The sequence below is a fragment of the Anser anser genome (assembly GCF_964211835.1).
Source record: "Anser anser genome assembly, chromosome: Z".
Taxonomy (NCBI): domain Eukaryota; kingdom Metazoa; phylum Chordata; class Aves; order Anseriformes; family Anatidae; genus Anser; species Anser anser.
In genome coordinates this window covers 66,939,455-66,955,235 of record NC_139723.1, presented here as the reverse complement: position 1 = coordinate 66,955,235, position 15,781 = coordinate 66,939,455, and the positions used below count along the sequence as shown (strand labels likewise).

The following is a 15,781-nucleotide window of genomic DNA, read 5'->3' as shown; positions in this document are numbered from 1 at the left end:
CTGAACTTTCACTCTGTTATCTTGTGTCCAGGCACTTGAAAAATTCCCAGTGCATTCTTCCTTTGGGTGTTCACTTGATGACTTGTGCTGTTGTGGACACTGATCATTCCAGCAAATAGTCTGAGGCTTTGCAGGAGGATTTCTAAAACAGTTGCTGTTTATCTCTGTAGTAGAAGATTAATATAAGATTAGAAGGCTGTATAATACTTCCTATTATTGTTTTTTCCTTATTGTTGGATTTTGGGGGAGGATTTTTAGTATTCTAAATCCTCTCTGCTGGGCACATGCTTTATACCTCCAGGGGTCTTCTCTCCAAATACTGCATATGCACTCCGACATTTGCAGCCTCTCTGCTTCAGTTTTGTCTGGCTCATCAATAGCATTTTCCTTTCCTAGCCTTCTCATTCTTTCCAGTTAAAGGACTGTACTAAAGTCTCCGCTCCTTTTTTCTAGAGAGCTGCAGAGCACTTCTTTCACCTGAGCTGCCTTTGTGCTACCAGGGCTCAGCTTTTTCACTTCTGACTAATCCTTAGTGACTATCTGATGTAAAGCCACTTACCCGGGCGGCCTTTCCCCCTCCCCTTTCTTTACATCACAGTGTGATGTAACCTAAATGAATAAAAGTACTATCCCTGGAAATATTTAAGGGCAGGAGCTGCCTGAGGAAAACCTGCATGAAATTAGGGGCAAAGGGATTGCTTACAGAGTGGGAGCAGGCTGCAGTGAAATTTGGAGGGGGTCTAAGATAAATCTCATTGTATTTCTAAGACATACAGCCGGTACTGCTGGTAAACTAAGGGGCTAATTTTGGTACTGTGTTTATCAAGTTATAAACACGAAATAGGGTAAGTGAGACCAAGTAGGAAGCTATAAAGCAAGACAGTAAAGCAATCATCCAGATTACAGGCTCAATGTTGCAAGCTGCTTCTCAGACTTGGGAGAGGATGTTTGTGTGTTATTCCTGGGAGTTTACCAAATACAGGGCTGAGGGATCGCTCCCGAAGGGTTTGACTGGAATTTTCTCCTGAAGATACTAATTTTAAGTGCATAACAGGATTAAATTTCTTAAGTTATCAGACCTGTGAAATTTACAAGACGCTTGAATGTCCATTAAGGCTTTTGTAGAACTGAAACATGCTCAGTGATATAAAGATAATCCCTTGTGTTCTCCTTAGTGTTAACTATTTGTGTGCAGCATATAAAGTCAGTTTTTGTTTCAAAAATCCAAAAATGTTTCCTTTTATATTATAGTTTTGAATTTAGAAAGTAATTCCGGCACACAATACAAATAGTACATATTTTTGTTTAGATGAGGCCTCTTATATTTTAGTACAAGGTGAGAGTGCATACTTTTCTTTTCCCTAGGCAGCCAACATATAACCTTTCTGTGACATTAGTTCTGAATGTTCACCTACTGTACAACATGTAAGTTACCTCCTCAGGACGTGTCAATAATGCTTCTGAGAGGAAATCAGTAATTTTACATATTTACAGAGATTCATGAGATTGCATGCGTCTTGCAGCATTTTATTGCTCGTCTACTCCTAGTCCTCTTTTTTTTTTTCCCCCCCCCCCCGGTAACATTTAGTGATTAATGGGAGTCTTAATTTGCATGCTCACTTTTACGCTTATTACAGTGTGTTATATGCCAGTAGGAGTTTTAAAGTTCAATGAAAATCTCATGCATACCAATAAGAATGCAAATGAGCACTGATGAAAGAATGTTAGGGTCGCAAGGTAGGAAACATCTAACTATCTTGCTTAATTAACTTAAAAATTTCTTTTAGACAGAAGTCGCCTTACAATGTGTACAGAATGTAGGAAATGCTATCCAGATAACATTAGAAGCAGCAATGTAATTAGTTTGAAAATAGAGGCAATCAATCCATTTTGCTAAAGCATTGTAGGGGCTAGGGGTCAGGGAAGCATGTTTTGGTTGCAGTCAGTACGTACATGCAACCTTCATTGCTTCACCTTGTTTAAAGCATCATGGCTGACAATGCAAGAGAACATTTTGTTCTGTTGATGTAGAGGATGAGAGTGTTCATGTGGAAATACCTTCCATCTGTAAGTGTCACTGGACATTAATTAAGTGTGCATGCATATGTGTGTTCAAATAACATGTAATAAAGCACACACCTACCTTGTTTCCATCAACAAATAGGTATAAATCTGTTTACTAGTTTAAACCTCTGTTGACCAGAAGTGTAATGGAGAGCATAAAGAAAGCCGGGAAAGCTACATACTGACTATCCACCTCTAAATTATATATCCTGGCAGTATTTTTAAAAGAGAGAGTGAAGTGTGTTAATTTCAAGTTATCGTTCTGTTGGATATTGTTAAGACTGGTGCTAGATTAGTAAGGTATCACCGATGATACAGTTTTTAAACATACATTCTTTTTTTGTTACCATGAATTTCTTATGCCTAAGTTACAAAGGGTTGGTGTCCAGTATTTTGCAACTCTATGTTGGATGCTGAAAATATTATTGATACTATAGAAAAATTGGAAGGCTTTTTTAAACTTTTATTTGAAGTAGAACCACCAGAAAACTGTTGGGGATTAACTATATTAAAATCCCCCAGATCTTCTCCCTAAAGACTGATGAAGAGTAGTCAGGTAAGTGCTTTTTAGAAAAAAAAAAAAAATTAATTCAATTATAAATTGAAATAGAAAAGATTGATAAAACTATTTGAAACTTAAACAGAATATACTGAAATACACCCAATTCAGATGATGTTTTTCTTGCCTTTTCTTGCCTTTAATCTTGTAATGTATCCTGAGCTGTGCTTTGTGTAAAATATTTCTGAATTGGATTTTCACAGAGGGAATATTATATATTAAAGCTAACTAACTTCATCTTATGGCTATAAAGAGATTTTAGTGATTTTTGTTACCATATTTCTCCCTCAGCTCCCCAGCAGTGGAGGAATTTTTCATTAAATGGTGATTTTCTAATGCAGCTCATTAGAGATGCTAAAATGAGTTTACCTATAGGAAAATGGTCGCTCATCTTTGAGTTTTATTTTTAAGTTTTATTTAGAATTGAGGTGAAAAAGGTTTGTAATCCTGATGTTTGTTAAAAAGAAGGAAGGTTGATAGCACCTATATAGTGTGTAGTTAAATGTTTATTATAGCTGGGAAGAAAAATAGCATGGTAACTATATAAATTTTTTGTGTATTTAAATAAATACAGGATAATTATGGGTATGGTTGATGAGAAATATACCTAAGCTGAGGATTGTTTTGTTGCTTTTGAGCATGGGTTCTAATTGAGATGTATTAATGAACGAAAACAAGTTGCATAATGCTCCTTCTTCAGAGGTTTTATTCACAGAACTTGTTACAGTATATTACTCTTCACTGTTCTGTTTGTGGCTTGTTAAACTCAGGCAGATAATTAAAAGATAATATCATTTAATAGAAGCATTCCATTCATCTGAAAATCATTAATGAAACAACCAACTAAAAGTCTCATCCACCAGTAAAACAAAATCTATTGTAGTGACTATATATCAGCAAGATTTTCTAACTGCAGCTTAATTTTTGTAGGATTGCAAATTTTAAGAATCACTAGTTGTAATCTAGTTGTTAAAATGCAGCTATGAATATACTGGCATTGTAAGAAAATACTGGCAGTTTGAACAACATTAAGCAGTTTTTAGATGCTGAGAGCTGTGGAATTGAAACCAGTAGTATTATAACAAATTACCTCCATACAACTGAGAAATGACACATGTGAATGAAGGAGGATGATACTTTGTTGAAAGTAATCCCTTAAATTTAGAAGGCTTAATAATTCATTTTTCACCAGACATTTTGAACTACTACTTTTCCAATTTTCTCCAACTGTGCATCTTTTATTGGTTAGTCTCCGGTAGACATACTTCACTATACTTGATATTTCTAGCACTTTCTTGCTTTTCTGTATGTGGTTAGAACTGTTGCTAAGTATGAGCAAAGATGACTTCTGGCAGGAGGAAAGGCTTGTGTGCTACGATTTTCTCTAATAACATTGTTGATCCTTTTACAAAGAGTGTCTGCAAGGCTGTCAGCTGAGAAACGTCAGTCTCCATCATGCCAATTTAGGCTCTGGTCTTGCCAGATTTTATATTTGGAAATTCTAATAAAATTGAAATGCTTGAAAGTGCTACAGGTACATACAATTTTTTTTCTAACTCTGTAGAATTTAATGAAGTCGTATGGTTGCATTTGTATTATCATAATGGGCTTTTTTTTGCTTTCCAGTAACATAAAACTTCTGCAGAAAGGCTGATGTTGACTGTTCAGTAATCACTTACTTCCCCACATTGGCATATTTGGGTCTAATCTTTGTTAGTATCAAAAGACTACTGAGAAGAGCTGTCACGTAGTGGTGTTTGTAAGATGTTTCTGAAAATGTCATCTGATAGACAAGAAACAAAAGTAAGACCTTGTTTCATATCATTAAAGATATTTCATTGTTAACCTTTAATTAAGGCTGTTGGCCTTGCCACTTTTTCTAAGCTATGTAATGGCATTTTGCCTCCTTTAATTCCATTCTGATAATAATTGGAAGCTATTTCTCCTAAAACCAGTTTCATAATGTTGCTGAAGCAGAATAGCATTAGACTTTTATCGTATGGGTAATTACACTTTCAGTAGCTGGGTGAAATAATGACTCCATGCAGCTCGTAGTGTTTTGGACTTGCTGCCTGACCCATTCCCAGTTCCCCCCAGCACCTGGCATAAATGGCATTGGAAAATTAAAATTTGAAATAGTTCCTTCTTAAAGCATTTCTGAAACTTCAAAGGCAGTGTCAAGTCAGACCGGGAATTTGATTGTGGGATAACAAAATGTCATTTTTGCTCTAATTTTGAAGCACAGTAACAAGCATCTAAATCTTAATTATTCAAACCTACAAAAGAACATTTTGCTATTTCTCTGCACTTGGAACTGGCATTCCTTATGTTTGTCCTTCTGCTCATTAGTAGCCACTTGCATTCTCCTACTCATTCATCTGAAAAATACAAGCAGAAAAAAACAAGTGTCTACAAAATATGCAAACTGGCACTTAGCAATTCTGTGGATTTTAACTATTGTGAGAAAATGCTACAGCAGTGGTACTTTTAAAGAGATGGATATTGACTTGGTCACAGTCAGGGAATGTGTTTCTCTGATAACATCTGTAATAGAGTTGGGGCTCTCTATAATAACTCATTGACCGAATGAAGCAAGATTGGACACGGTGCTGCTTTTCCATCTGTAGGGGATCCCCTTGGATTGCTGCATCTGATCAGCTCCACACTGACTTTAAGTTTGTGGTGGGAGTGGGCACACATCTATTGACTTTGGTTCATGATGGAAAACCAAAATCACAGGACAACCAGCATTGACACTGCTTCAATTCCTCCGCTGTCCTTTCCAGCATGAATTTACAGAGATGGAGGGGGTGTGCCTTCCTTCCCTGTGTTACAGTACCTCCTCCTTGATGCAGCATGTAATCCTGTGCATCCATCTGACGTGATGCAACCAGGGCTCATGCAGGTTTCGGTCTGTATCTTGCATCCTTGTAAAGGAACTCCAGGCAGCACTAATGTCAATAAGAGGTTTTCAGGCTTTAACGATGCCTGGGGCATATACAGGAATCCTTTTTCTCCTGAGTGGTCTAAAGCTTTTCATACTTTTTAGTAGTCATCTTGTCATCTTCTCAGGGTGAAGCTCTGCTTTGTATAGCAAGCTCAACAAAAGGCTGGGCCTTGAGCCCTGCTTAAGCCCTGTTTCGGCAGTCTGGGTGGTATGTGAACTGTGCTTAAGCTCTCATAATAGGAGTGCCTTTTTTCCCTTCTGTGAAGACTGAGAGTATTGACATGGGAAATAACATCCTGGAACTTTATACTTTGGGAAATTATATTATGGCTTGCTAGGTTGTGGCAAGTTTTTGTATAAATATTTACTTTCTGTTAAAAAGTCATTATCATTTTGAGTTGTAATACTGGCTGTGGTCTTCAATATAATCAATTGGATTTTTATTTCCTTTGCAGCTTGGATAAGAAAAAAAAGAAAGGATCCACCAACCATTGAAGTAAGAGATGAATTGTCTTTATGTTTTCAATTGTTGTAGTTAAACTACGATAATACATTTAAAGTGAGTTTACCTGTACAGTGATTTGTCACTTTATGGAGAGAATTTAGTGCATTGCTTGCCTAATTTGTGAAATTTAGATGTCTATCTCTTAGGACAAAAAAGAAAAAGAAATGGGAATAAATACTTCAATGTCTTTAGTTGTTTCTCTTATCTGTGTGAAATAAGAGTCTTTAAGATAATCATGGTCACACAAGAATTTCTTTAATCAGGTGAATTCTCAAATTACTGCTGTGAATTTTTAAAACAGGTCCTCTACGTATTAATAGTTTTGTTTTTTTTCAAGGTAGTTGACATGAAACTGTGGGTTTCAAATTCAGTTGCCAGTGTATTCATCAGTACAAGAAAATAAAATGTATTAACATTTTACAGTGCTAACAAGATGAAGAAGTAACAGCAATGACTTCTTCCATAAGTGGTTTCTAGTGGAACAACACAGTGAAATATCCCACCGTCTTTCACGCTGATGAGTTTGTAAAGAGTGGAATGAGTTTAACTGTTGATCTGTGTACGCACACACATGCACTCCTTACCCTTGACTTGCTTTACAAGTTAAGTGCCAGCTAGAGTGATTGAGTAGATGAAGCATGGGTTACTATAGAAGACTGAAACTGACACCCAGAGGGGCAGGTTCTTGGCTTGCATCAGTAGAAATAAACTGCATTGAATGCAGTGAAGCTACGCTGGCATGCTCTGGCCAAGGGCTTGGCCACGTAGGTCTTCTAAAGCGCACTGGTTGTGAAAAGTTGTCCTGCCTACCTGTATGTTAGTACGAACTTGGAAAGCTTGTCCATTGATGTTTACAAGCCATAGCTCACAGAAGTGAGCCTCCCACACAACTTCAAGCTTTTCAACATTTATCTCTGCCTCTTTTTCCCATTTGCCACTGAGGTTTTAGAGACAATAAGGGTTATAATACACTCATGAATGGAAGAAAATTAAGTAAAATTTCTCCTCAGAGCTTTTTAGGACCTGAAACAAACGAACACACTTTGTATTAACCTTCAGAGAAGTAGTGTTTTGTTGTTTAAACTTAACTTTTTTTCCTCCTGCCTTCTAATCCTAGTTATCTGTGCAGAAGGGATACTTCAGTAGGTGTTCTGTCTAAGCTTGGGGCTGACCTCCTTATAATTAGTTGTGGCTCATGCTAATGGTATACATATAACTTTTATTGTTGAACATATCACCTCATGTGATACTTGAAGACATGGGGTGTTGCATGTCTTCTGTTCTGTCACTTTCAAAAGCCAGACTGCCCTAATTAGGCTAATATGAACCTGGCACAGAGAACATGGACAGCCCTGGTTTTAGAATTGGGGCAATAAAGCTCCTTCTGGCACTGGAGCTGTTCATTCTGTATCCAAAGGGAGTCTCTGCTGATGAGAGCACTGTGGATCAATGGTGTTCTGAATATTTTAGCTTCCAGAAAAAGCAGTTTATGGAGGATTAGACATTATTGTGAATAGTGGTGCATTCAGAGTAACAGGACTGCTTATACCTTCAGTTTCATAAGGTAATAGATCCGAAAAATTATTTAGCAGCTAGGTACTTTACCTGCAGGGCACTGCATTGACCTTATCAGAGCAGAAGTGATATACCAGGAATTTGAAAGGTAGTTACGTTTTCTTTGGAGTAATCTCTAAAGTGCTTTTTTTTCTCTCCTGTGTAAGAAAAGCTAGTTCAAATATACGCATATTAAAAATTCTTGTTAATTTGAAAATATTATAGTCACATTTTAAATGTGATATGCAGCTTGATTTTTTTCTGTAATATTATGGGGGTGATGAGCATGTTCTATTTTTTTTCTGATTTGAAACCTATATATCACGATATAATAATACTGGTGAAGCACATACTTACAAACATTACTGTTTGGCCCACATATGTAGGGCTGAATGGCTTTAGTGTTTTAGGTACATAAACTTTACTGGCTGCTATTCTGTGTTATATTCCCATTTTGACAGTAATGCTGATATGGTAAACTGCTGTTTGACAGCTAGGGAACCAGGGAATATTTCTGACCGTGTTTCTTGTTGAAACCCTGTATAACAAATCTCCTTGTTCTTTCATATATTTCTCACGGGGCTAGACTATTTCTGAAAAGGAATGCAAAGCCCACAAATCTTGTATTTTGTGCCTTAATGACATTTTATTGTCAACATCATATTGTAACACCACAAAACAGCATTACAGTTCCTGAAACATAAGTTTCTGCAATTGTGCCAATATTCCTACCTTTGGAGTCTGTATTAACACTTTTATGATTATTTTCCATTTTTTTCCACTGTCCATTGTGCATCTTTTTTTTATATCAAATTTGACATGTGTTAAGCTTTATTAAAATTTCTGTTCCTTTTCTTTATTCTGTTTGTCTACCATCCCCCTTTAGTGTGTTTTTTGTTTGTTTCTTTGTTTTTGTATTTGTTAGGCTTATCTTTTATTTACCCCCAGCTCCCCACATCTAACCTTCACGGAGTTGTAGAGAGCAGTAAGGTCTCCCCTTCACCTCCTCTTCCCCAGACTAAACAACCCCAGTGCCCTCAGCCGCTCCCCACAGGACTTGTGTTCCAGGCCCTTCACCAGCTTCGTAGCCCTTCTCTGGACACGCTCCAGGGCCTCGATGTCCTTCTTGTGGTGAGGGGCCCAAAGCTGAACACAGGACTCGAGGTGAGGCCTCACCAGAGCAGAGTACAGGGGGACGATCACCTCCCTGGGCCTGCTGGCTACACTGTTCCTGATACAAGCCAGGATGCCGTTGGTCTTCTTGGCCACCAGGGCACACTGCTGGCTCATGTTCAGGCGAGCATCAATCAGCACCCCCAGATCCTTTTCCCCTGCAGAGCTTTCCAGCCACTCTGCCCCAAGCCTGTAGCGCTGCATGGGGTTGTTGTGGCCAAAGTGCAGGACCCAGCACTTAGCCATGTTGAACCTCATCCCCTTGGCCTCTGCCCATAGACCCATCCTGTCCAGGTCCCTCTGCAGAGCCTACCCTCCAGCAGATTGACGCTTCCCCCCACCTTGGTGTTGTTTGCAAACTTACTGAAGTGAGAATGAATGTGAGTTGTCCTTACTTACACTGGTCAACACAGTGACCTTATGACAGCAGCTAAGGCTATTAGACACTGTTCTTAAGGCTTGGTAATATTTTGTAATCAGGCCATTCTTTCTTCCAGAAATACCTAACATCTTTTTTGTCATTATAAAACATGAATTTTCATGTAGAAGAAATGGCTTCACATCTTCTCTTTAGATTGTAATTTTCCTTATGGAAGAATACTGCAGTGACTTCACCAGACAACTTGTTCAGTGTTGAGTGTACCACATGCATACAGTTTCTTTCTTTCATATCCCCAATTGCAATTCCCCCACTATTTTTGGAGGACAGTCTTTTGGAGCAGGACTTTCGTGCTCTGGGCTAATCATAACCCAAGAATACTGCTTATTGCCTTGGTTATTTCTAATCTGACCACCAATAGAAGCCACAGCAAGCTTCTGGGACACTGGAAGCAGTTGCTTGCCTTTTGATATTATTACAGATTGAAATATGCCAAATCTCATTCTCAGTTATGATGAGGGTGAAAACTTCTCAAGTGAATGCATATCAGGTTGTTTCTTATCTTATGTTTAAGCTTACCCTGTTCCTATGGTGATTAGGGTGTCCATTTTGATAGAAAACTTTGCATCACATCTGTACCCTGTGTAAGCATGTGTGTGCATACACATATATACACATACTGCTTTATAATATGTGAGAATCTGAACTTGTATATGCATATTTTTGCATAGTTATATCATTCTGTCACCTGTCCCTTTACATATATTGTGTATGATCATAATATGGTTGTCTGAAAATAAATTGTCTTTACATTTGTTCCTGTGCAGCTCTAAATCATATTTTAAACAATTTAACAAGTGATAAATAATTGGAGTATCACATTTCCTTACTGTCTGTATAGGAAAATAGACAGATGTAGCCTTTGGGGGGAAAACAGGAAATCTTTCTTGCCTAGAGAAGTTTTTAAATAAATGAAAATATTTAAAGACTACAAATACTAAAATATTTTTAATCAAATCCTATTTTGTGGAAGCAGATTTGATAATTTATCCCTTTATATTGACTTCTGTTTACCTGCAAAGCATTCATGTCTGAAATTATTACTAAAAGTTGTCTTCAGATATAGCACTTGTTTTATAGGAGTGATGTTTCATCAAAGGAAATTATTTATTATAATTATAAGGAGCAGCTGAGGTCACTGGGCCTGAGGTCACTGGGCCTGTTCAGCCTGGAGAAGAGGAGGCTGAGGGGGGACCTCATCGCAGTCTACACCTTCCTTGCGGGGGGCAGTGGAGAGGCAGGTGACCTATTCTCCATAAACACCAGTGATGGGACCTGCAGGAGTCGTATCATCAAAATTGGTTTAGATATCTTGTATCTAAGACATGTTGAGTTTTCAGCTTCTAAACTGGAGATAAAGAATTAAGAGAGATTTTTAAGGGTGAAGCAAACCTTAAAAATATCAGGCATCTAGTGAGGTTTTTTAATCTTTTCTGTGCATAACTTCCATTTGGTTTCTTTAATATTTCTGATTTCAGTGTGCACTGGAGTTGTAGAGGCTTTTAGAGAATCCTGATGTCTGCAACACAAAGTACCTGAATGTATTGAGAAATTTAAGCCTTGTTTTTTGCCCACAACAGACCTTGCAGCTACACACTACTCCTGACAATGTCCTGAGGTTCAAAAGCATCAGAGTAGCTTGGCATTGTTTATGACCTCATTGGTAGAACGGAGATAGAAATAAGGTTACAGGCAATCTTGGGGTGCCAGAGAATGTATGAACTAAAACCACATAAAAGGTTCTCATGGCAGTTCCTAGAGAAATTGTTATGGGCAGGAATGTGGTTCGTTTCTGAACCTGCCAGTATGATAGCCTGCAATTGCCAGATGCCTACCTATAGTAAAACTACTCTGTGAACACACATCTTTATACTTGAAGACACTGCACTGTAACCTAGGTGCTGCTTTCTTTGGTGTCCATACAGGGCTGCATAGCTAGAGGTATGCCCAGTTGAAATCAAAACCTCACTGTTGCTTTGTATGCAGGTAATATATGGTAATATTGGTATATATGTGGTAATATGCATGCATATATGGTAATATTTCACGGGAGGTAAGATAAAATTGCCTGTTTTTTTAACTAGTGCCAAGAGCTTGGAAATAGTTTGAAATAAGAAGTACCATAGTGAAGGAGTGCTCTTCTCATGCATTATATACTTGTTACACAGTAATAAAACTCTGTAGCTTCTGAATTGCGTAGTTTTATAATGGATGAAATGTTGAGAGGGAGAGAAGGGAGGAAAAATGTACTTCAGTGACTTGTAATAAGCACCAGGTTTCAATGGTTGTCCCTCCCTGTCCATCCCCCAGCCCCAGTAATTGCACTGAAATTGCGTTCTGTTTGGTTGCCACAGCGCATACCCGCTTTTCCCATTTGTTTGATCATAAGAATTATTTATTTGAGAGATGGTATGCTGTAAACTAGTTTCAATCATGGAGATTCATTTATACAGAATTCACCTTCCTTTAACCAGAATGGGGCACAGTTTAGAAAAATTCATTGTTTGACACTGTTTGGATTGCACATTATAGTTTGCTTTTATCTTCTTTCAGATGCTTCAGTTGAGAAGTTTCAAAATAAGAGCTCTGACATTGTACATTCTTACTCAGAGAATAGGCTTTAGCAAATGAGTATTTTATTCCTGAAGCCACAAGAAAGCTGTGGAATATGATTTATAGTTCTTGGAAATGCTGTTAAAAAAGCAAAGGGATAAACAGCTCTTCTGAGCAAAATACTTTCCACCATTATTGTCAGGGATCACAACCATGATTGAAAATTTGGGACGTATTCAAATGATTTGACTTGCACTAAATAGTATTTTACGTAGTAAATTGTGCACGATCCCAGACAGGATTATTACTTAGTGTGAAAGGGCATTTTACTTGACAATATAGAGCTGAGCTACAAAGCCTAAATTAAAGCGAGTATTCAGAGAAGTTGCTGGGGGTGGGATTTGAAGAAGACATTATCTTTTACAGTTTTTCCTCTTATTCATTTTAACTTTGATTTCAAGTTCAAAACATAGGTGCTTGTCAACATCCGCAGAAGATTATTGAGGTCCCCATACTTCCCACTTGCCCATGTTGCAGATCCCAAAGCTGTATGGGAGAGAGCTGCTGCCACTCTGCTGCTCCTGTCAGTGTGGGTGGGAGTGCATGGAGGATTGATTGGCTCTGTCTCGTAATTCACTGTCAGCACAGCTGAATGGGGGTGGAGGGAAAAGTAACGTGTACCAGGAAGAGGGTTGGTACAGATTGCATCATGCATGAAGTAAGGGGAAAGCAAGCACCAAACTGGGACTGACTCACAGCTATAGTTCTTGTCTGCTCTATAGGCAGCAAGGCTGTGTGCTGCTGCCCTTTATTCCTGGCAGACTGCACTGGTGCCAGGCTAGTTTGTGATTTTTGCTGCTTTTACATAGTTTCAGCTGTGGTCTTGAACATCTCTGTGGTTCTGTACAGAAATCTTTGCTGTATTGCAAAAATAAGTCAGAAGCAAACCCCTTCTGACTCCAGGTGTTTTCAACACACTTTACATTCCAGGATCTGTGCCTTTCTTCTTTCTTTTCCCTCTCATTACAACATTCTTGCCAAATGTGTGTACCACACTGTAGTGCCCTAGAAACTCCTTCAGCCCATGCCAGTTATTCTGTAGCTCAGGAAGAACAATTCAGTAATTCAGTAATAGCTACCATTGCTTCTGCGTAGGTTTGATTTACACAAAAATTGCTGTGAGTTAGCATTAGTATTTAACAGATTTAACTTGGTAGTAAATACGGCACTGCGTTTAAAACTAAATACTGGGCTATTATTAAAGCATCTACTTGTAACTAATATATTGGTTTAACACACACTGTTTGTGGAGTGCTTTAAACCTTCATTGCAAGTTTTGTGCTGTTACTGATTAAAACCAAAGAGCTTGCGCACTTCTCATTTGCAGCATCAGGAGCACTGTTTTCACAAGGCACAAACAGCATTCAGCTTAAGTAAACTTTAACAGATAAACCTAAGGAATTACCTTTCCTTTACAGAATAGTGGGAGTGAAAGTTTGTCTTGCCAAAAAGCATGCAGTGCCATTACAGGTCTGTTTCTGCATCTGCATATGTTCAAGGGGTTGCTGCTGGTTGTAAGTAAAAGTAAGTGTTTTGAAACAGCAGCTATGCTCGTTCAGTAATTCGTTTGAGTAGTTTATCTGATTTACATTCAAAGGTAAAAAAAAACTGTTGTACAAAACCTAGACAATGAAAGATGCCATAAATTGTCATGTATCCTACCAAGATAATTCTGGTCGGTTTAGTTTTGAGTTATGTAGGGAGCATCCTTCTTAAAAAATAAGATCTATTGTACAGAACTCAATCTGTATTTTAATGTTGCAACTAGTCAGATATTTGAAGAAACAAAACAAAACTAAATAAAGCAAATCTTGGATTGATTTGACTAATACCAATTGTTGATTGACCAGAGATATTTAGAATATCTCTTTAGAATTAGTAACCAGCTGGCTCAGTGTTTCATTTAAATTAGTATTTTAAAAAAGCCAGATAAGTCTTTCTTTCTAGTTTAAACTGCTCTTCTGTTTTTTCCATGCACTGACACAGCCCTTCATTTACCACATCATTTGTTATTCCCGGCCTGGTGCTGCTGAGCTCATGCTCAGATGCTGAGTTAACAAGACCTGTCCTGGGTCAGAACATGCAGTGCTTCCCAGTGACAAGGTCATCTCTTGCCTCCTAGTCTTGAAATATGGTATAACATCCCATTATTTTGTCTTGCCTATTTAACGTGTGGAACTGGAAAAGGGAGTTTAGTGAACCAGTTTGGCAATACTACAGAAGCAGATCATTTGACATGACATCTAGCACTTTGCTGGACATTTGTTTATTTTGTCAGTAAAGAAAACAGTCTGACATTTTAAATTGTCTCACAATCAACTTTTTGAATATTGTTTCAAAACAGATTTTTCTCTCTGTCTTTTTAAAAATTTGAGTTTAAAAAGGATTTCTGCTAACTTATATATATTCATTCTTAAGAGTTCAAAGTTCAAGTTCACTCGTGATTAAACAAAGTGTTCAAGCTAGACACTAAAATGCATGCATTCTATGAATATGCAGTGTCTGTACAGCTCAAAGAACATTAATCTGTCCAGATGTTTCTCAGTTCTGGCACCAAATACTAGTGAGCTGATACTGTTCAAATCAGTTGAAATCATAAGTATGTCAGAGTATGTAATTAAAATAACTTAGGAAGTTGGAACAGTTTTTAAGGCAACATTAGGAAGCTATTTTTTATTTTAGTCAATATACAAACCCATCTGAAATGGAATCTTTGGTCAAAAATAATAATACATTAAGCCCTTGTATTTATGGGCTTCGGTGTAGTGTCTTTAGAAAATTGTCTGAATAGAACAAAAACAGGTAACAGTGTTAAAATAACCTTTAAACAAAATTCCTTTGGATATTGTTACATTGTACTGTATGTCTAGCTACCTTTATCCTTAGAGCTAGTTGCTCATAAGTCTGGATTGTCCTTTGCCTTCAGGAGATTGAAAATGCTTCATAAGAGGCAAGTGGTATTATAACCTGTGGATGGCTTGAAGATGTAGAGGGAAATGGGAAGGAAGGAAGAGGAAGGGGCGAAGGGGTTCCTCAGATTGAAGGGTTCAGGAGTGCTGCAGGATAAAAAGGGTGAAGTGAAGGCATTTGCCTGTGGAGATGAGCAGGAAGTACTCTTCAAGGACTAGTCACTTCTGAGCAAGACCCCAGCTGTGGGAATAAGCAAGTATAGAGAAACCTATTTTGCGTTTATGGTATTTTCCTACCAGGAGGAACTAATTTATTCTGTAAGTCTGCTTGTTTATTCAGAAAGGGTAAAGCAGCAACATTGTGAGATCCTTGAGGAGTGAAAGAACAGTCCATTCCAAACCTTCAACACAAAAAGCAGGTCCTCTATCTGCAGACTTACACCACTGAAAGTCCTTTGACCGGGGACAGACCTCTGAATTTTTCTCCCTTCCGTAGAGTATAGACATAGTTTCCAAATAACAGAGAATGCTTGGCAATACATCTCTGTGCAAGTTAAGTGAGAGCTCTATACAAAAATACAGCTTGCAAAAGTTAGCAAGAAAAGCAGAAATTACTGAAAAATCCCTCATCAGCTCACTCAGAGGCAGCAGCTGGAACAGGCACACCAAGGGGGTCACATGCCAGCAGCATGAAATACAGTGTGGTCCCTTTTGTAGCGATGCACTTGGGAGTCAGCCAGATGTCCTGGACTGCGCTCACTCCATGAGCAGGTCATCTTTTGCTCTTTGTTGGTTATCGCATTCAGATTTGGAACTACTGGGACTCCTTGGATTTATCTATCTATTTATTTATTTATTTAAATGTCTGTAGTGGCAGGGAAACTTCAGTCTCTTAATTGCTTGAAACTGTAGTGCCTATGGAAATTGAGCCAACGGTATTTAGATATACAATTTCAATGTTTAAAGAATGTGTAAGTTCTAGTGAGAATTGAGAATGAAGTAAACAAACAAAAAAAAA

General features: G+C 38.0%; 1 protein-coding gene across 1 annotated transcript in view; it reads left to right on the top strand.

The window, feature by feature from the left end:
• NDUFAF2 (NADH:ubiquinone oxidoreductase complex assembly factor 2) overlaps positions 1-15,781 on the top strand; it is a 59,832-nt gene that overhangs the window by 40,769 nt on the left and 3,282 nt on the right. Inside the window, exon 3 of the mRNA XM_083816160.1 lies at positions 6,026-6,066. Coding sequence (XP_083672286.1) covers positions 6,026-6,066 — 41 coding nt within the window. The remainder of the gene's footprint in view (positions 1-6,025; positions 6,067-15,781) is intronic.